The sequence below is a fragment of the Manis javanica genome, chromosome 4, assembly GCF_040802235.1.
Source record: "Manis javanica isolate MJ-LG chromosome 4, MJ_LKY, whole genome shotgun sequence".
Classification (NCBI taxonomy): Eukaryota; Metazoa; Chordata; class Mammalia; order Pholidota; family Manidae; genus Manis; species Manis javanica.
In genome coordinates this window covers 61513671-61536061 of record NC_133159.1, presented here as the reverse complement: position 1 = coordinate 61536061, position 22391 = coordinate 61513671, and the positions used below count along the sequence as shown (strand labels likewise).

The 22391-nt window shown below is 32.9% G+C and overlaps 1 protein-coding gene across 1 annotated transcript in view; it reads left to right on the top strand.

Moving 5' to 3' along the window:
* The window catches only part of LRRIQ3 (leucine rich repeats and IQ motif containing 3), a 227473-nt gene that overhangs the window by 99569 nt on the left and 105513 nt on the right, over positions 1-22391 (top strand). Inside the window, 1 exon segment of the mRNA XM_073234129.1 lies at positions 1852-2008. Within this exon segment, the coding sequence (XP_073090230.1) occupies positions 1852-2008 (157 nt within the window).

Sequence of the window (22391 nt, the reverse complement as noted above, 5' to 3'; positions counted from 1 at the left end):
ATGATGTCCTGTAAGTCCCTTAAGCCATCTTCACTAATATATTTTTTTTCATTTTTCTTTTTGCTTCTCTCTTTGAGTTCCTCTGCCCTGTGTTCAAGTTCACTGATCCTTTTTTCTGTTTCATCTAGTCTCCTGTTCAACTCATCTAATGTATTTTTTTCATTTCAGTAATTGTATTATTCAGTTCCATGACTTCTATTTGGAACTTTCTTAAATTTTCTTACATTTTTGATGTTCTTACTATGTTCATGAATTCTTCTTTCAAGTTTGTTGAGTATTTTTATGACCTTTACTCTGACTTCTTGTCAGGAAGAGTATGTATCCCCATTTCATTAAGTTTTCTTTTCTTTTCTTTTCCCTGAGGTTTTATGTTTCATTTGTAACATAATCTGTTTCTTCATTTTGCTTGATTCTCTATGTTGGACTTATACATTAAATGAAAGAGCTAACACTTGCAGTCTTGGAGTGTTGGCCCTCTAGGATACAAACCTTGTCATTAAACCCTTCTTTAGCTCTTGGTTGTCACTCCAGTTTTTGTCATTGTCCACAGAACCAAATTAATTTTAGTAACTAAAGTAGTTGAAGGGTGCCATGACCAGTCAGTGTCCCAGAGAAGAAGATTTCACTCAGCACCTAGATTCTGGCTATTTTAAACCAGGCCCTTAGGCAGAATGGAAATATATACAGTCCTGTGGGAGTATAAGCATAAGCCCTTCTGGCCCCCCATCTAGGTAATCAGGAGATGTCCCCTGAGCAGCAGTTGCAAAAATAGGGCTCCAAGTGAGCTCCTTTCTGGGAGATACTAGTGAGCTGTTTTGATGCGGAAGGAGAGCACAAAGATGATTTCCCTTGGTTTATATTCCCTGAGAGCACCATTGTAGCCTCTTGATATGTGCCAAACCTGAAGCCCTGCCCTTTAGGCTGAAGTTCCAGGAATAGCAAGTAGGCCTCTTTCACACAAAGGCTGAGGGTATCTTTTATTTTGCTATCTTTGCAGTGCTATGGGGGTTGTATCATGTCAAGAACTGTCTCTCTAATTGTTATAGTCCTGTGGAACCCTGGATCAAAAGACCCCTAGCCCTCTGAGCTAGGTGACTAAAGGATATCTCCTGGGTAGCAGCTTTAAAAACCTGGGCATCAGACATAAAACTTGGCTACCAGGCATATATAAGAACTTCCCCCAGGAGTTGTTGAGCCTCCCCCAGGAGATGTTCTACAGTGCTCTGTAGTGCAGCAGAGGGAGAGCATTACCTTACCTTATTTTTGCTTACAGTGAAAATATTTAGTATTTTACTGTTAAGTATGATGTTAGTTTGTTGATTCCATTTATCAGGTAATATTTTGGAGATACTGGGTTAAAAATAATATTAAAATTAATCTCACCTACTTTTTTTTACTTCCTTGTCATATGGCTAACAGAAAATTTAAAAGTAGTTTGTGCCCACATTATATTCTGTTGGACAGTACTGCTCTAGAGTAATTTTCCTAGGTTAATATAAAGTTACTTCTTCATTAGAGAAGAAAAATAGAGTTCATACTGATCACCTTATATATCTGTAGATAATTTAGTCATGTTCTCCCTGCCATTATGTTATAAAATGCATAGCCAGATATAACTACAGGATTCTTTGTACATTCCTATCACCAGAGATTTCTTACTGCTTACTCATCTGATGATGAATGTTGATGAACAAATCTTAATGATTAGTTTTATATAGTAATAATATGAAAACAAATATTACATTAAATTTACCATTATGCTTTCTAAGATGTAAGTGAACTCATGAATAGTTTTCTCATTTTTCTTTTTGGGCAGAATACTAAATGACAATTTTTCTTCCTTATATTTAGCCCCTTAGTTCTGTGCAAAAAACATCAGGAAAAGTTTATGAATGAATATGAAACAAAATGGATTTACATACACAAAGGATATGAAGATAACCTATCTAAGGATCTCTTTTTTCAGACAGAAACTAATGTAACAGGAAAGCTTGCACGCTGGAAACATGTAAGTCTAATTAGATTATTACTTTTCTTTGAAATATTTTTATTCAAGATACTATAGTTACAACTTATGAAGCTTTAGTAAGAATTTCTTCTTTTAAATCTTTTCTCATTTAAATATTTTCCATATATTTTTAATATTCTGCTTGAGATTTTCTTGTTGCAAGAAAAGTCATATAATACAGTATAAATATAATCTTTATGGTGCATTAATTACTCTTACCACAACCATTTTATAATTTACACTTTGTATATTTTTTCTCATTAGTTATTGCAACTAGTTATTAATAGTAATGTCTTTCCTATAATTATATATAGTAATATAGTAATTAATATTAATAGTATTTAGTTTATTAAAGGCTAATAATACTATATATAACAATTGTCATTCAGTATTTTATGCTAAAGCATGCATTGCTTTGAGAACACAATGGAAACAGAAACTTATGTTTATTGAGTGTCTACTATGTACAAGGCACTGTGTTATTTTGCATATAGTTTATTTTCCACAATACAATAAGATTGTCATTTTTATCTCATTTATATAAATAGGGAAACCAAGTTCTCAGAGCTGGTAATTAACTTCTAAGACTTACCTCCAGGACTTCTGACTTGAAAGTTTATGCTTTTTTTATCTTTTTATTTTTGTTTTGATTTGGACATTAGGTAATGGTAGAAATGAAGACTTGGCATTATAGTATAATTAACTAGAATTAACTTTTTATAATTTTAAAACACTGTGTATATGATAATCTCCTTCATATGTGAACCTGTTTCTGAATAGCTTGAGCAACAATTGTTTCCATTAAATTAACATGATTAGAAGGTATTACAAAAGATCTAGTCATTAGTCTCATTCTATGTAATTGATGACATATGTTCTAGATACAGCAAAACAATTTCTTTAAGCCCCTAAATCCCACAGAAGTTATCTGTTGAATAAGAACATAGGTCTAAAAAGCAAATGTATCCTATTAAAAACTTTTCCCTCATTAGCACTCAGTACTGATTATATTAATTTGCTTCAGATGATAGTATGCTATATAAAAATATAAAGTTAATGTGAAGTGTCTTTTGGTCTTGTATGTAGAATATAAGGTCACTGATTTCAGACCTGTCACCTGATTTTTATACAAAAGAGACTCACTGAATATTGTATGCTGATAACCAATTTGAATATGGCTATGTTGTATACTGATAACCAAATTATTGTATACATATAACTATATGATATATGAAAAAATACACATTTATTCATAAATATTTATAAAATATACACATATATGTATATATGCATATTTATATATATCCATATATATGATGTGTCATGGTAAATGATTATTAAATGTGCATAAATAGAAATAAAATATTCTGTTTACAAAGGCTATGTCATTTAACATCTATGAAATTAGAATGTGCCATTGTCAGAATATGTCCAATATTTTGGAAGTATTTTGACTGTTATGAAACTTTTGGTAGAAGGCATTCTTTATATGGAGTTTTCTAAAGTTCTGTAACATTACTGATAATTCTCCTAACGACATCATTATTAATGTCACTTAGTAAGAACAATTCTCTCATATTCTATAAATATTTACATTGTCCTATGCTTTTTCATTGTTTGTAGCTACCATTCATAGAGCATTATGGCAGTTGTCTTCAGCTCAGTTTTGTAAAGTAATTGAAATGGTTTTTAATCATAATATTCATCTTTGAATATTTACTTCCGTAAAGAAATTCTGGGTCAATTTTTTGCTGGCTTCATTTGTAGTGTTCTTATCAACTCACTTAGTTGATATGTTATTATTTTATTATTTCTACTACTTACATATCCAGTCTTTAGTGACTTGCAACTTGGTTTATTAGATATTGTAGTGAGAATAATTAATACCACAGAGAGCCTAAGAGAACCTAGGATCCAAGAGATTAAAAGAGCTAAGGTGTAGGGAAAGGATAGGGTGTAAGAAAATATTAGCATTTAATACTAGAAGTTCATTTGAAAAAGATGATGTGAGCAAAGTAATGGAAAGGATAAGTCAAGAATGGAATTCAAGTTTCAGTGATAAGATAAATATAAATCAATGTTTGCATCTGTTCCTGTTCTGGGATGAAATATACTTGGTCTAAGGGGCCTAAAATTTCTCCTATTCATGGGAAATTGAAAGAGTCAGAGGAGTAAATTCAAGTTTATTCATTCAGAAATGCCATGCTGCAAAGCCAGAAGTGCAGATAAATATCCAGAGTTTATGCTGCAAGATTAAATTTACAACACCAAAAGTCAGGAGCCATAAGGACGGAATCTGATAACAACAACAAAAAAAAAATGGGTGAGATTAGAAGAAACGGAAGACCTGGAACAATTGCTAGGGACATTGGTTCTCCACGACTGACAGATACTGGTGGGAAGGTGGTGGATCCTCTTGCTATATAGGCTGGCATAAATAAGGAATTGGGGTTGCCTGTTAGATCAAGTTTTAGGGAAATTTGCATATTGTTATAATGGATTTTAGAAAAGTATAGATACTATTTTGATGGATTTTGCTGAGATACCCAAGAATATATGAAATCTGATTTGGCATAGTCAACTCTTTTCCTCAACGGTTACTGAGCAGAATATATGTACAGGGAGTGACTATGAGATATTCTTTGTTACCTCTGATTTGTTGGTTTGGATAGTCTTTCACCTATTTCCTATATTTCAAACATGAATTTTAGAAGGGTTATAATATGAGAGAAAGTTACTCTCACTGGAGCTAAAAGGTAAGAGATTCAGAGGAGGAAAAAGCAACTTGCCCTGTGTTTACTGCAGCTGCAGCCGGCTTCTGTACTCCTCCTGCCCTGTCTTCTCACCTCAGAAGACTGCGTAAGCTGGCTTAGTCATATATTGTTGGAAGGACAGAAAGCATCTAAGAGGTTAAAAAAGGGTCACGGCTGGGAACCTTTACAATTTCAACTCATGGAAAGAAATAACCAGTCTGTGTGTTGCGATGTCTCTTTTTTAACAGCTTACTTCCTAAAATCATGGTCTAATTTTTTTTCTTAGAATTGAGCAATTCCCTCTCTCCTTGAGGTACAATGATTGGAATTTTATACCCTTTGCCTTGACTAATCTTCTGGAGAAGGTGCATATATTCTTCTTAGTTATCAAAAAGATGAGGAAAGGTATTAATAGGACAATCCAATCCAACATCTTTGAAAGGGATCTTTTACTTGGAATAACTTCTACCACATTAAATCTTCACATCTTGTACTGCTTTATGTCATTGTATAGTTCCTGGAAACACTGGACATGATCTGATATGGCAATCATCTATACTAAAGTGAAATTTGTTTTAAAACTACTGATGTGGTTGAATTCTAGAATATTTTTTATTGATTTTTCCCTCGCTTCCAAAAATTTATATGTCTTATAATTAATACTGACAGAACTGTATATATATATGCCATGTTGAATACCATTTTTATAAAATATAATAGATGAAAATATTTTCAAATAAATTCTGTGAACCCTTTCCATTAATTATTATTAAATATATTTTAATGGTGTGTATATATATATATATATATATATATATATATATATATATATATATACTGAAGGTATTATATATACATGTATACTAAATCTGAGGAGCTGTTTATCTTTTATTAATAAGAATTCAAAACTATAAACTAATTTGTTATAACACATATGCATGAACAAATACATGAAAACATAGTCATCAAGATGGTAGTAGTGCTTATCTAAGTCACAGATTGTTAGATGATTATTGCTTTCTTTCTGACACTTTACATAGTCTTTTTTTCTAATCAGAAATCATTTTATTTACATAATAAAAACAAATATTTACATAATAAAAACAAATATTTTGTCTATTGTAGATAGAAAGATTTTACTTCTATGTTTTTAACATAAGTATAAAATAATACCTTCAGGAACCTCTAATTTGTTACAATTGATGAACTTGCATTGATACATCACTATCCTCCAAAGTCCATAGTTTGCATTTAGGTACACTCTTTGTGTTGGGCATTTCACAGGTTTTGACAGATACATAATCACATACATCTTCCATTAGAATATTATACAGAATACTTTCATTTTCCTAAAAATTTTCTGTCTACTCACCTTTCCTTCCCCCTAACTCTTGGCAACCAGCAATCTTTTTATGCTCTCTATAGATTTCCCTTCTACAATGTCATATAATTGGAATCATAATACATAGTGTACATAACCTTTTCAGATTGGCTTCTTTCACTTAGTAATAATGCATTAAAATTTCTTCCTTGTCTTCTCATGGTTTAATAGCTCATTTCTTTTAATTACTGAATACTATTCCATTGTTTGAGTGTAGTAGTTCATACATTCACCCATTGAAGGGCACTTTGGCTTACTTCCAAGTTTTGACAATTAGAAACATAGCTGTTACAAACATCTATATACAGGTTTTTGTGTTGACCTGAACTTTTACTTTGTTTGAGTAGATATGAGGGAGCATGATTGCTGTATTTTTATGGTAAGAGTATTAGTTTTCTAAAATAACCTGCCAGATTGTTTTCCAAAGTGGCTTTACCTTTTTGTATTCCCATCAGTAATGAATGAAAATTCCTGTTTCTCCACATTGTCACCAGCATTTGGGACTGCTAGTGTTCTGAAATTTGGTCATTCTAATAGGTGTGCAATAATTTCTCATTGTTACTTTAAATTTCAATTCCCTAACGACATATGATGTTGAACATCTTTTCATATGTTTACCTGCCATCTGTATATCTTCTTTGGTGAGATATAGTTCCATCTTTACTCTTAGAAAAAAAATAAAATGATTATCACATGGCCTATGTGAATAAGAGAGGAAAGAGGATTCACTTTACTTAGGGCCACTACATTGCACGGTACATGAGAAAGAGTACATCACATTTTATGTGGATGATATTCTCTGGAGTTTTACAGAACACAGCTTGTAAGGCAGGGTGAGGTTGCCCTAATTTTATAAATTTGAGTAACCAATTACATTTGAGTTTTTTTTTTTCTTGTACCAAGTATAAATGCTAGTAAATATGAGGGAAGGAGGAGACAATAATTAGCTTCATAATATTACAAGTCAAGAAATATTGAATCTACTATTGCCCTTTTCTTTGTCTAGTTTAACAATAAGTGATACTAAGAAAATATTGAAAGTGTAGATCAGATTCAGGAGATGTGGAAAGGGGTCACCTTATTTTATTATGTTGGGTCTTAAAAATAAACTTATACATAGGGATTTTACTTTTTAAATTTCATTGTTTTGTTCAGTTTGTAAGAGTGTTTCTTATACTGGTATCTGATCTTTAGTATCACTGAGCTTCTGGGATGTTATTCTAGATTATATAAGTTTAATTTTGATAATTTCACTTATTTGTGGAACATAAAAGCAAAGCAAAACAAAATGAACAAAACAATGGTAGACTCATAGACACCAAGAAGTGACTAGTGGTTACCATGAAAGGGGGGTTGAGATAGGTGGGTGGGAAGGGTAAAGGGATAAAGGGGCACAAAAATTCCCAATCATAATATACATTGATCACAGGGATGGTAGTACAGCATGCAGAATATAGTGGGTGATTCTGTAACATCTTTCTATGCTGACAGATAGTAACCACACTAGAAGGGGTGAGGATTTAATAATATGGGTAAGTGTTGAACTACTGTGTTGTATATTTGAAACAAACAAGATTGTATATCAATGATACTTCGGTAAAAATTTTTTAAATTAAAAAAAATTCTAAGAAAGAAGCTTCATAATAACATTCTTTCATCTTCTCTGAAAACTGCCCTTTGTTATTGTCTAACATGCATTTTGGAGTTCCGTCAGCAATTCAGTTAATTTCAAGTGGGTATTTTTGAACACTTACAATATCCTTAGTACTGTAATAAATTCTCAGGCCTTGAAATTGGAATCAAGCAAGTTTATGCTGGAACTTGTAAGGAGAGGTGGAAGAACTAGGAAAAACTCACTGGGTATGGACTGATTATATAAAGTGTGAAGTGAGAGGAATATGCAAATTCAAATTTGGTTTAATCAGTTGTCTGCATCTAATGGGTCTAATCAAAAGAATCAGATTGTCCTGAGTTATTAAGACTTCTGGGTAATAGTGGCTTTTAGTGTGAGTTAGAAGTATGAGCAATTTATCACCAAAAAAGTCAATAAAAGCAGATTCTAGGGCTCCCAGAGGCTAAAGGTAATTTTACTTAATTTTAATTCAGCCACCTTTTGGGGGTCCAAAGAAGCAATGATGATGGCTTAGAAGTGAAGCTGTTGCTGATGACTTCAACTCATAAAGGGTTAAATGTAGCCATTTAATAAAATATTACAGATATTTACTACATGCATTTTAGGTATCAGGAGCTCTGCTCATCACTGGCAGTAAAATTTTTTTAAAAAAGCATTTTCCTTTTAATCGAAGAGTTTACTGAGACCAAAGGGAGAAGACGGAGCTAGATGAGTAAGAGTAGGACAGAAGCATGCAAGGATAATATTAGAAATCATTTGTGGCTGCTCAGATGAAGTACAATTAGCTGACAGCTCACCTGTTTGTTTTTTTCAGGGTCCACTTCTGCTTTCAAGTTGAGGTCACACTATGCTCTAGGTAGTCGCCAGCCATTTCTTGAGTAAGGCAGTGTTACAAGGACCTGGCCCTTTTTGCTCAGTGTGGGACTTTCAGATAAACTTTGCTCTAGAGCCCAGGTAGTTGGCAGAGACATTGTCTCTCCCTGCTTAATCTGCTTTCCCCATTTTTCTTTAACAGATGTTATTTCCCACTAAACCTTCATACACTTAACTCACTCTTGGTATTTCCTTTCTGGAAATAACAATCTGTGGCTCTATAGATGTAGATAGGAAAGATCTGAAACCAAGCAATTGCAGGATTAGTTTTGAAAAGCAGCAAGTATATGCTAAATCAATACATTATCTGGGATGAAAACAATGGAGGCTGCCAAAGTCAACTGAGAAATCACCAGGAAAATGAGAGAATTAAGCAAAAGATTTATCCAATAGTGTAACGTATCTGGAATAGATAAAGTGATAGGTACTATGATGTGCTCATAGTACTTCTCAACAAATATTTTGTGCATTGAATTGAATAAAGGAAAATTCAGTGATTTATACCTGAGACAGATAGAAATTAAGGGAGATCCTTATAAATTATGTCATATGGTAACTTCAGTAGTATCTTTTAATATATCCTTACAAATGTCAATTCTCTTGGGTCCAGCCCCATATTTAAGAGCTTTACTATCAGTAATATGCAATGTATTATCTTCCTCCTAGGAGTCACAAAACAAATATAAATAACAATAAATAAAAATTCCTTTATCCTTAATCTTCATTGATATGTCCATATAATTCCTTATTAAAAGTATGATAATGTTTTTCATAATCATAGCTCTGTCTCAGCTGTTCACAAATAACATTCACATATCTTCATACTATCCTCACCTAGAACCAGGGAGGGGACAACTGGCAGTATATCCACAGACCTCCTTTTGTTAACATACACAATTTTGAAGTAATATTTTGTTCTATGTGTAATTGTGTCCACATTTCCATAGGCTATAAGGAGTATTCCTGAATGAATTATTTCATGGAAAGGCTAGAAATCTATTGAAAGTCCTAATTTTCTCTCTAATATACTATGGTAATGAATTAAATAAATGCATCTTGAATAACTCACTGCCTGTTGCAGTTTCTGGTCCAGCTTGGAAGAAGCTTAGAAGAAGTTTGGAGATTGCTACTCCATCCTAATAAGTAAAAAACTGAACAAACTGAAATTCATGGAAGAAGTAAGACCACAAGGCAACTTCTGCTACCAAATTGGAGAGACCAACCAACAAATACAGAGAACCACACTTATAAGAGCAGGAAACGCATGAACCAAAGCCTGTATGTGAACAGGTGCTGTAGTAGGGATTGGTGAATGTAGTTGATGAACTGCTGGAGGCTCAGTGGCAACAAAACTAAGGTATAAAAATTCCAGTTATTGGGGGTCCCTACACTTTTGTGTGTTTTACTTCCTAGAGATCTATCAGGTTCTCACAGTGAAATATCTCCTTGTGCTTCCAGGGAAAAAGGAACCATTTTTAAATAAACCAGAGCATTCTGTTCTTACCAAGGCCTATCTTCTGGAGAGCATAGTTAACCAGAGCCTAACCTCCTGGGATTTTATCAGAGACTAACAGACCCAGGGAAAGATAAATACCCAACTCTAGTCCATTCTAGTCCCTCACTTATGGGAGGGAAGGACTAAAGGGCATTGTGTGAGGTTCACAGTCCTGAGTCACAGGCTTACTAAAATACTAAGACCTAATTATGAGACTATACAATGCTCCCCCTTTATCCATATCTTGCTACCACATTATTAAAGGCCTATTTACAACAGTTTCTTTTACCAACTGCATCATGCCTTCTATCAGTAAAAAATGATAAGATATACTAAAAGGCAAAAAACACAGCTTGAAAAGACAGGGCAAGCATCAGAACCAGACTCAGGTATTGTAGGAATGTTGTAATTATTAGACCAGGAACTTAAAACAACTTGATTAATATGCTTAGAGTTCTAGTGACAAAGTAAACAGCATGCAAGAACAGATGACCAGTGTAGGCAGAGAGATGGAAATTCCATGAAAGAACCAAAAACAAATACTAGAAATCAAAAACACTAACAAATCAAGAATGTCTTTGATGGGTTTATTAGTGATCTAGACATAGCTGAGGAAACTCTGAGCTTGAGAATATCTCAATAAAAACCTTCAAAATTAAAAAATCAAACAGAAAAAATGACTAGAAGAAAACAACTAGAACAGAATATCCAGGAACTGCAGGACAACTACAAAAAGTGTAACATATACATAATGGGAATACTAAAAGGAGAACAAAGAGAAGGAACAGAAGAAATACTTGAAACAAGAATGAAAGGGAATTTCCCTAAATTAATGTCAGATATCAAACCACAGTTCCAGAAATCTCAAAGAATGCAAGCTGGATAAATGAGGAACAAAATTACACTTATATCAGTTTTAAACTATAGAAAAATCACAAAGAAAAAATCCTGAAAGAATCCAGAGGGGGGAAAAGTTACCTATAGGAAAGCAAAGAATTACATGTCTTCTAAGAATCCATTTAAGTGATAAAATAATGGAGTGGGATATTTATTTACTTATTTATTTACTGCTTATTTATTTACAATTGAAGTAGAGTTAATATAATAGTTTCAAGTATACAACATAGTGATTCAACATTTATATACATTACAAAATGCTCACTAACTAGAATTTTACCTCTTGATCCCCTTCACCTATTTCGCCCAACCTCTCACCTCACACTTCTCTGGCAGCCACCAGTTTGTTCTCTGTATTTATGAGTCTGTTTCTGGGGTTTTGTTTGGTTGATTGTTCTATTGTTTTTTTAGATTCCATATATAAGTGAAATCATAATGTATTTGTCTTTCTGTGTAACTTATTTCCCTTAGCAAAATACCCTACACGTCCATTTGTTGTTGCAAATGGCAAGGTATCATTCTTTTTTATGGCTGAGTAATATTTCATTGTATGTATATACCACATTTTCTTTGTCCATTCATCTATTGATATAATTTAGGTTACTTTTGTGTCTTGGCTATTTTAAATTGTGCTTCAAGAAACATAGGGGTGTATATATCTTTTCTAAATAGTGTTTTTGTTTTCTTCAGGTAAAAACCCAGAAGTCGAATTGCTGGACATATGGTATTTCTATTTTTCATATTTTGGGGAACTCCACACTGTTTTCCATAGTGGCTGCACCAGTTTATATTCCTATCAATAGTGCACAAAGGTTCCCTTTTCTCCATATCCTCACCAACACTTGCTATTTCTTGTCTTTTGGATATTAGCCATTGTAATTGGTATGAGGTGATATCTCATTGTGGTTTAGATTTTCATTTTCCTGATGATTAGTGATGTTGAGCATCTTTTCAGTGTCTGTTGGTCATCTGTATATCTTCTTTTGGAAAAATGTCTATTTGGGTCCTCTGCCCACTCTTTCATCAGATTGTTTTTTGGTGTTGTGTTGTATGAGTTGTCTTTACATATTTTGGATATTAATCCCTTCTTAGATAAATCATTTGCAAATATGTTCTTCCATTCAGCATGTTGCCTTTTAATTTTTTGTTGATGGCTTCCTTCACTGTGTAGAAGCTTTTTAGTTTGATGTAGGCCCACTTGTTTATTTTTGCTTTTGTTTCACTTGTGTGGGAAGACATTCAGAAAAAAATTGCTAAAGCTGATATCTAAAAGTTCATTGCCTAAATTTCCTTTTCAGAGTTTTGTGGTTTCAGGTCTTACATCTAGGTCTTTCATCCATTTTGATTTTATTTTTGTATATAGTATAAGAAAGTGGTCAAGTTTAATTCTTTCATATGTAGGTATCCAGTTTTCCCAACACCATTTATTGAAAAGACTGTCTTTTCTGCATTGTATAGTCTTGCCTCTCTTGTCAAAGATTAATTGATGATGTGATTATGGGTTTATTTCTGGGCTCTTTATTCTGTTTCCATTGATCTATGTGTCTGTTTCTGTGCCAGTACCATGCTGTTTTGTTTATTATACCTTGACAGTATAGTTTGAAATCAGAGAGCGTGATACCTCCAACTTTGTTCTTTCTCAGGATTGCCTTGGCTTTTCAGAGTATTTTGTGGTTGCATACAAATAATAAGATTAGTTGTTAACGTTCAGTGAAAACACTATTGATATTTCATTAGGGATTGCATTGAATCTGTAGATTGTTTGGGGTAATATGATCATTTTAGCAGTATTAATTCTTTCAATCTATGATCACCGTATATCTTTCTTTGTGTTGTCTTCAATTTCTTTCAACAGTATCTTACAGTTTTCAGATAGTGTCTTACAGTTTATAGGTATTTCACTTCCTTGGTTAAATTTATTCATAGGTATTTTATTTTTGATGCAATTGTAAATGGGATTGTTTTCTTCAATTTTCATCCTAGTCTGTTTTTAGTATATAGAAGCACAGCAGATTTCTGGATATCAATTTTGTATTTTGCAATTTTGCTGAATTCATTTAGTTCTGATGTGTTTTTTTTCTTTTGGAGGAGTCTTTACAGTTTTCTGTATAGTAGTATCATGTCATATGCAATAGTGACAATATTACTTCTTCCTTTCCAATGTGGAACCCTTTTATTTCTTTTTATTATCTGATTGCTGTGGCTAGGATTTTCAGTATTATGTTGCATAAGCATTATGAAAGTTGGTATTCTTGTCTTGTTCCTAATTTTAAAGGAAAGGTGTTTTTCTCTTCACCATTGAATATGTTAGCTGTGGGTTTGTCATATATGGCCTTTATTTTGTTAAGTTATGTTCTCTACACTCACTTTAGTTTTTATCATGAAAAGATGTTGAATTTTATCAAATGTGTTTTAAGCATCTATTGAGATGATCATATCATTTTGATACTTCCTTTTGTTAATGTGATATATTACATTAATTTGTGAATGTTGAACCATCCTTGCATCTCAGAAATAAATCCTACTTGATCTTTGTGAATGATACTTTTAATGTGCTTTTGAATTTAGTTTGCTAATATTCTGATGAGGGTTTTTGCATCTATGTTCTTCAGGGATATTGACCTGTAATTTTCTTTTTTTTTGTAGTGTCTTTGTCTGTTTTTGGGTATATCAGGGTAATGCTTATCTCACAGAAAGAACTTGGATTATTACTTCCTGTTTTATTTTTGGAGGAATTTGAGAAAGATACATATTAACTCTTTAAATGTTTGGTTGAATTTACCTATGAAGTCATCTGGTCCTGGATTTTGCTTTTTTGGGAGTTTTTTATTGCTGATTCACTTTCATTACTAGTAATCTGTTTAGATTTGCTGTTTCTTCTTGATTCTGTCTTACAATTGTCTGTTTCTCAGAATATATCTATTTCTTCTAGGTTGTATAGTTTGTTGGCATATAATTTTCTTAGAATTCTCTTATACTCTTTTGAATTTCTGTAGTGTCAATTGTAGCTTCTACTCTTACATACTGTAATAATTTACATATTTTTATTTTGTGTATCACTTGACTAATTTTTGTTATATAATTGATTTTAATATTTTTTCTTTTGAACTTCATACTAACTTTATAAGTGATTGATCCTATCTTTGCTATGTTTGTTTTTACCAGTCAGTATTTTTCCTGTCCTAATTTTCTTACTTCTAGTTATGGCCTTTCCTTTTCCACTTAACAATGTTCCTTTAACATTTCTTTTAAGGAAGGTTTAGTGGTGATTACTTCCTTTAATTTTTGTTTTCCTGAGAAACTCTTCATCTCTGTTTCAATTATGAATGATAGTCTAACCAAGTAGAATATTTTGGTTGCAGATTTTTTCCCTTCAGCACTTTGAATATATCATGCCTCTCACTTCTAGCCTGGAAACTTTCTTCTGAAAAATTAGGTGATAACCTTATGGGATTTCCCTTGTGTATAGCTTTCAGATTTTCTTTTGTTGCTTTTAAGATTCTCTCTTTATCTTTAATCTTTGCCATTTTAATTATTATGTGTCTTGATGTGGACATCCTTGGGTTCATCTTGTTTGAGATTCTCTTTATTTCCCAGGAAGGAAATTTTTTAGCTAATATTTAAATAAGCTTTCTACCTCTTTCTCTCTCTCCTCTTCCTGGGACCTCTATTATAAAAATGTTGTTCTGCTTGAAGTTGTCATAAAGATCTCTTAACATCTTCTCATTTATAAAAATTCTTTTTTCTTTCTGCTGTTCACCTTGGTTGCATTCTACTACCCTGTCTTTCAGATTGCTTTTCTGTCCTTCTGCATTTCCTATCTCCTGTTTATTCCCTCTAATGGATTTTTCATTTCAGTTATTGTATTCTTCAGCTGTTTTTTTATATTTTCTATGTCTTTGTTGATGTTCTCATGAGTTCATCCACTCTATCCAGTCTTTGAATTTTGACCATTACTTTGAATTCTTTATCAGGTAGGTTGCTTATCTCCACTTCATTTAGCACTTTTTCTGGCTTTTTTTCATTTTTTTTTATTGAGAACAGATTCCTCTGCCTCTTTTTGTCTGGTTCTGCATTTGTTTCCATGTATTAGACAAGTCAGCTGTCTTCTGGTCTTAAAAATAGTGACCATATATATTTGGCATTGTGTTGTGCTCAGAAGGACAATGTCCCCTGGCCACCAGAACTAGGTGCTCCAGCAGTATCACCTGTGTGTACTGCATGCACCCTGCTATTGTGGCTGAGCTGTGACTTGTGATCAGGCAGACTAGTAGGCAAGGCTGCCCTTTGCCCAGCTTTCAGCAATGACCAGCATGATTACCATGGTTGCACTGATCTGCAAGTTTCATTCTTGGTGTGGCTGGCTGATAGACTCAGCTGTTGTCCCTGCCAGTGTGCTGGTTGGTGGGGCCAGCCCTCAGCCTGGCTGTTAGCAATGGCCAATAGGATCACTGCCAGTGTCTTGGTCAGTGGGGCTAGCTCCTCCTCTCCCTGGGTGTTAGTCACTGTGCAGAGGAATCTGCCCTAGGGCAGGGTAAGTAGTGCTGGAATGGAAGATGGAGAGTGTCAGAACTGACTCCCACAAACCTCTGTCCAGCTAGGCTGAGGGAGGGCAAGAAAATGGTGCCTACCAGCCCCACCCCCACCCCCCCACTCTGAGAAAACTCTTGCAGATACCTGCCTCTTTGGCACATGTCCCAAAGTTAATCAATAAATTTCCTTCATGTATAACCCAGGCACTTTTCAAACTTCTGTAACTGTGTTTGGTCTCAGACCAGTTGACACAGCCTGCCAGCCCTCCAAGAGTAGAGTCTGTGGCTCTCCTAGAATTGAACCTTGTGGATATTTCAAAGCTCCTAGTGTTAAATCCTATTGAATTTCAAAGCTCTTAGAGTGAAGCCCCACTGATTTTCAAAGCTGGATGTTATGGGATATCATCTTCCCAGTGTAGATCCATAGATCCTCATACCAGGTATGCCAGGTGTAAGGTTTTTATACCACACCTCTTTGTACCTCACTACCTACTGTTTATGGGTTGAGGTGGGGAAAGAGTTTGAATTCTAATTATGTCTCTGCTCTTTTGACCCTTTGCACTGTGGCCTTCTCCTTTTCATTATCTATGGGAGGTCTACTTTTCAAGTCATCAGGTCCTTTTCAGAGTGCATTGTATTACATGTCATTGCTGCTTTGGTGTGTATATGGGAGGAGGTTATCACAGTGATGTGCTAGTCCACCATCTTCCTAGGGTGGGATATTTAAAGTCTTGAAAGAAAGAATCCACCAAGTTAAAATTCTGTTTCCTGGTTATCTTTCAAAAGTGAAGGAGAGATGTAGGGGCATCTCAGACAAAGAAAAATTGAGAGAATTTGTTGTCAGTAGGTAGAACCGCCTTACATAAAATGTTAAAAAATCATTTTTTTAGAGAGAAAGAAAATAATATACATTAGAAACTTAGATTTACATAAAGAAAGGAAGAGCATCAAGGAATAAATAAATTACATATTTTAATGTTCCTTATTCTTAATCTAACAGTTTGTTCAACCTAATAATATCAGCAATGTATTCAATCATGTAAGTTTATGTACATATAGTCACTTACATATGCTTATGTTATAAATCTAACCAATGACAACAATGATACAAGGGTTAAGAGGGAGGAATTAGGATTATTTTGTTATTATAAGGTGCTAACATTACCTGTGAAACTGTATAGTGTTAAAAGGGGCTTGGATTATTTGGAATTTTATATTGCAAACTATATAGCAACCATTAAAAAGTCAAAGAACAGATATGCTTGGAAAGAAGAGAAAATAGAATCACATAAAATGCTCTGTTAAACCTACAAGATGCAGAAAGAGTATAGGAGACAGAAATAAGAACAAAGAACAAGAGACCAAATAGAAAACAGAAAGGAAAATAGATATTAATCTAGATATATCAATAATCACTTTGATCATCAATAATCTGAGTGTACCAATTAATTATCACAGTGGATCAAAAAACAAGATCCAGCTGTATGTTGTGTACGAGAAACTCACTTTAAATATTAAAGACATATGCAAATTAATAGTAAATGATTGGAGAAGGATATACCATGCTAACAGAAATCAAAATAAAATGGGAGTGGTTATATTAATTTCAGAGAGTACAAACTTAAGAACAATGAAGGTTATAATGAGGCATTACACAACAGTAAAGGGATGAATTTTTTGAGAATTTATAACAATCCTTAACAGGTATGGAACTAAAACAAGTGAAAAAAAATGTGAGGCAAAACCAGATAGAACTGCATGGAGAAATAGGTGAATCCACTAGAATAATGGGAGACTTCAACAATTATCAGAAATGGATAGATATGACAGGAATAAAATCAGGAAACAGAGTTATTATTAATTATTATATTACTTTTTAGTTTATTATTAATATAAACAATATTCATCAGTTATAAATAATGGACATCTACAGACTACTTCATGCAACAATGGAAAAATCCACATTCATCTCAAACTGGAATAGTTACCAAAATAGACCACATCCTGGGCCATAAGACAAACCTTAATTTTATAAGATAAATCATATAGTACCTGCTTTCAGACCACAATGAAATGAAACTAGGTGTCAGTAAAAGAAATATAACTGGTAAATTCCAAATTACTTAGAGATTAAACAACGAGAACTAACATTTCCAAACACATGGGTCAATGAAAAAATCTCAAGGGAAATTTAAAAAATATTTTTAACTAATTAAAAGTGAAAACATAACATAAAAATTTGTAGTATATAGTGTAGGAAGTGCTTAGATGGAAATTTATAGAATTGAATGCTTAGTAGTAGAAAAGAAAAAAATATCTAAAAGCAATAATCTAAGCTTCCACTCTATAAAATAGGAAAAGAAGAGCAAATTAAATCCAAAGTAGAAAAGAAATAGTAAAAATTAGAGAAGAAAACAATGAGATTGAATATGTAGCTAGTTTTAGCCGAACTTAATTCTAGTTGGTATACTAGTGAAGGTCCAGTCTTCTTAAACAAGATGTAACAATATGTAGTCTAGCAACCTATTTGTTAAAATATAAAGTATGCCCTTTACAAACCCAGTATATATAAGATGGCACAGAAAAAGGATAACCATAATGAAAACTTTGCATTTGGAATAGGGGAGTAAGAAACACAGCTGTCACTGCCCCCATGTCTGTTGCAAAATCCATCTGATAGGAATAATGAACACTTCTTTCACAGTGGAGTTAGCACTTGTGGAAAATGTTTTTGATTTTCCCTGTGAAAAGATTTTATCTATCCATTATCATTTATGGCCACATCTGAAGTGGACTTCGGAGTATTTATCCTTCTTTTTTGTTGCACAGTTTCATAGCCTTCAAGATTGAAGAACTACAGGCATTTTCAGGTCAGACTTTAATTTCCTTGGTAATACATTTCCTCCAAAACCTTAGTAGACTGATGACATCTGATTTCAGTAGGTACCATGGTTAAACAATTACAAATATCTTGTCTAGACATAGTCAATAATCCTGAAGATTCTTTTCTTTCCTTTACTGGGTTTTGTTCTTTGTTCCTTATCCATTTGCCTCTTTTAAATTATCGGTATCTACCATGGCTGGACTCTGAAACAATGGACTTTGGAGGGAAGGCAAATCCTTAATCTTGTCTTTCTCTACAGACATTTATACCTTAGAATATCAATATCATTTTCACTTTAAAGTCCCCTACTGAAACTACTTAAATTTGAGGAGCAGAGCGGTTGATATTTTCATCCATCCAAGGCTCCAATTACTAATCTGTAAATTTAAATTGCAGATTCCAGGTGAGAGAGTACCAGCTTTAGCTAAGTGACTTTAGCATCTCTGTTTCATGCTGGCTACCTATAGCCAGATCAATTTTTCTCAGAACTTAAAAAAATGGGTATAATCTAACTTAAATTCAGAATTTGGTATATAATTTTCTCTAACACCATAGCTTCAGTCAACACGTAGTCAGCCTTTCAAAGTGAAGATATTTTGAGGCCATAGTAAGAAGGTGCACAAGCTCTTAAATTTAATATATTGAGTCCTTACCACATAGCACTCAATATCCTGTACTAAGGCAGTCCCATATATTACATGTTTTTATTTGTTGAGTCCCACTTCCATCTACCATATTGGAGTCAGCTTAAATTAGATTCAGCTGAGTAATAGAGATTCAAAATGATATTAAAGCAAGATAGAAGTTTGTCATCTCATGTAAATTTCTTGAAGTATATAGTCTAGGATTGATATGGTGGTGCTATTCCTTGAAATGCTTAGTGCTTCATAATCCTTTTTTCTTATGCTATTCTGTGCATGGCCTCCATTCAAAGATCACTTTAGGATCCAAAATGGCTCCCCTTGCTCAGCCATCACATGTATTCTTCAGCCATCAAGAAAGAGGAAGGGACCAAGGATGCTTACAAATATCTCTTAAGTAAAGCTCCTAAGTGATGCCTCATAATATATCTTTGGCTGGAATTTAATCACATTGTCACATTAAGCTGTAGAGAAACCTGAAATATGTAGGTTTTATTTTGGACAGAAATGTGCCCAGACAAAACTGAAGGATTCTATTATGAAAATGAAGGAAAACAAATAGCAGTCTTTGCTACAGAACAGATAGAGAAAGAACATGGAAAATAAGATAGAAAAAATTAGGAGGAAGCATTTAATAGAGGTATAATATTATGATACAACACTGTGAGAAAAAATTATCTAAATATCAGATGACATGCAACTTTCCATCTGAATTATGGATATGTTCATCTGATTAATATATTCACAATTAAAACAAAACTAAGTTGCATTGATGCCAAAAATATTGTGATAGAATGTTTGTTATTATTACAAACAAAACTGCATTCTCTATGGTCCTTCTCTTTTCTTCTATGTACTTCATTTTTTGGACCTTCTTCAATGATTCCTGAAATTTTTATTCAACTGCTTCTCCAGTTCATTAATTCTCTTGTCAGCTGTGTCTAATTTGCCATCAGACAATTTATTTCAATTAATTACTACTGAATTTTTCAGTTTTATAAGTTGTTTTTTGTTCTTTTTCAAACTTTCATTTTCACTTTTTAAATTTTCTTTTTTTCCCTGTAGATATGTCAGATTTGTTTTTCTCTTTCTTAAATATATTTATAGTAATCAGTATAACTCTATAGTCTGTATCAATAAATCTCAATAACTTGGGTCTTGTGTACTGTTCATTGTATTTGAAATATTACTTGTGGGAATGTGTCTCTAGAATAAAGATATCTTATTCCAGATAGTATTTTTACTTGCTATCACCAGGCACTAGGAATCACCACCAATACTGGGCCTCCTAAAAGTTCAAAACTTGAAATTTTATGGATTATCCAAGTTCCATTTTAGTTTAGGGCTGTTCACCTATATCTTATGATGTAACCCTTTGAGTTCCTTTGTTGGCAACAACCTTCTTTGGGTGGATGTGGACTTTGATTTTTGACTGCTGACCTCCTGAGCCACCAAAGCTAAAATTAGCTTGTAGGCTGTTTCTTCCTGATTTGTAAATGTTCTCAGAACAAAAGAAGCTTTGAGTGCTGGGTTTACTCTCTGGGCTCTTGCCTTCTTTCAAATTTTCACCTGATAAATCCTAACTTTCTTGATAAATATTCCCTTTTCTGAAAGACATTAAAAAATATCTTCCAACTGGCTTTCTTAGACTTAAGAATTGGTCTGAACTTCTATTCTACCAACCATGGATGTGGAAGTTTTGACTCTGTATTTTCTGTCTATTTTTAAAGAGTACAGTTTCCTTTTGACCTGATAACCATCCTCTTTTCTGTGTACTTTTTAAATATCAAATCTGATTTAATTTGGTAATTTTATAATTTAATTTTAACTTTTAACATTATTACATGGTGTTTCTTTTTCCTACCACTACCATGAACAGTTCTACATACTGTATATTATTTCTTGAAATTTAAGGCAGTAACTAGTCTGTATTTTGGGGAATATGGGCCTAATAGTTGTCAGTACTCTTTTATAACAGGCAACTTCTAATACCATTTTATCTCATAAGAAAAAATTTCTTTGTAGATTCCTGTTTCTGTTCTAAGTAATCCAGTTTGAAACTTGATTCATTATGACATCTAGATACCACTAAATAATTTATATTTATATTTAGGATTCAGAAAGAGAGAAAACATCTTAAAATTGTATTGATAAGTTCAAATGAAAGTTCTAGAACTGTCATAGTTAATTAATGATATATAAGTTGTTTTGCACATTTGGCTTATTTTATGCTTCAGTTTTATCAAATGCTAAAAAACAATTTTGCATGTTTATTTGGCTTTTTGTTTACATTGTTGAATTATCATGAACACTAAAAATTTTTGTATTTTTTGAAAATTTGTTTCCTAAATCACCTGATAAATAAATAATTTTCTTAAGTTTCTCTTATAGTATTTATTTTTAATGCTTTATGTATTTGACATTTCATTATAACTCTGACAGTACTTCTGAAACTGTACTGTCAACTCCACAGTACTTTTTATACTATGTCTAGTGAAATATAATTTATATAATACAAAGATTATCATTTTTAATTATATAATTTAATGTTTTTTTAAGTATATTCATGAACTTTTGCAACCATTACCAGTAACTCCACTTTCATGACCACAAAAAGAAATCCCATAATTATTAGCAATAGTCCCTAAAGACCTGGAAATCATTAATCTATATTCTATCTATATGAATTTGCCTATTCTGGGTATTTAATATAAACTGAATAATAAAATATATGGTCTTTTGTGTTTGCCTTCTTTACTTACATAATATTTTCAAGATTCATCTGTGTTGTAACATGTATCAGTATTTCATTTTGAGGGCTGAATAACAGTTTTTTGTATGAATATGCCACATTTTAAAATCCATTCATTAGTTGGATTGCTTCCAAATTATTGCTATTTAATAAGACTCCTACCAACATCTAAGTATAAATATTTGTGGAGACATATTTTTCCATTTTCTTAGGTACATATTTTTCCATTTCTAGTGAACTACTAGATGATATGGTAATTTGATGTTTAACTTTTTTTCCATAACAGCTGCACCATTTTGCACTCACATTGTCAGTGTGTATGAGATATCTGATTTATCCAAATACTCACCAACACTTGTCTTTTTGACAGTCATCCTAGTGGGTATGAAGTACTTCACTGGTTTTGATTTCCCTTTTCTGAGTGATTAATGATGCTGAGAATATTTTCATGTGTTTATTGGCAATTTTTATCTTCTTTGGAGAGCTGCCTATTCAAGTCACTTGATCATTTTATAATAGTCTTATTATTGTTGAGTTGTAGA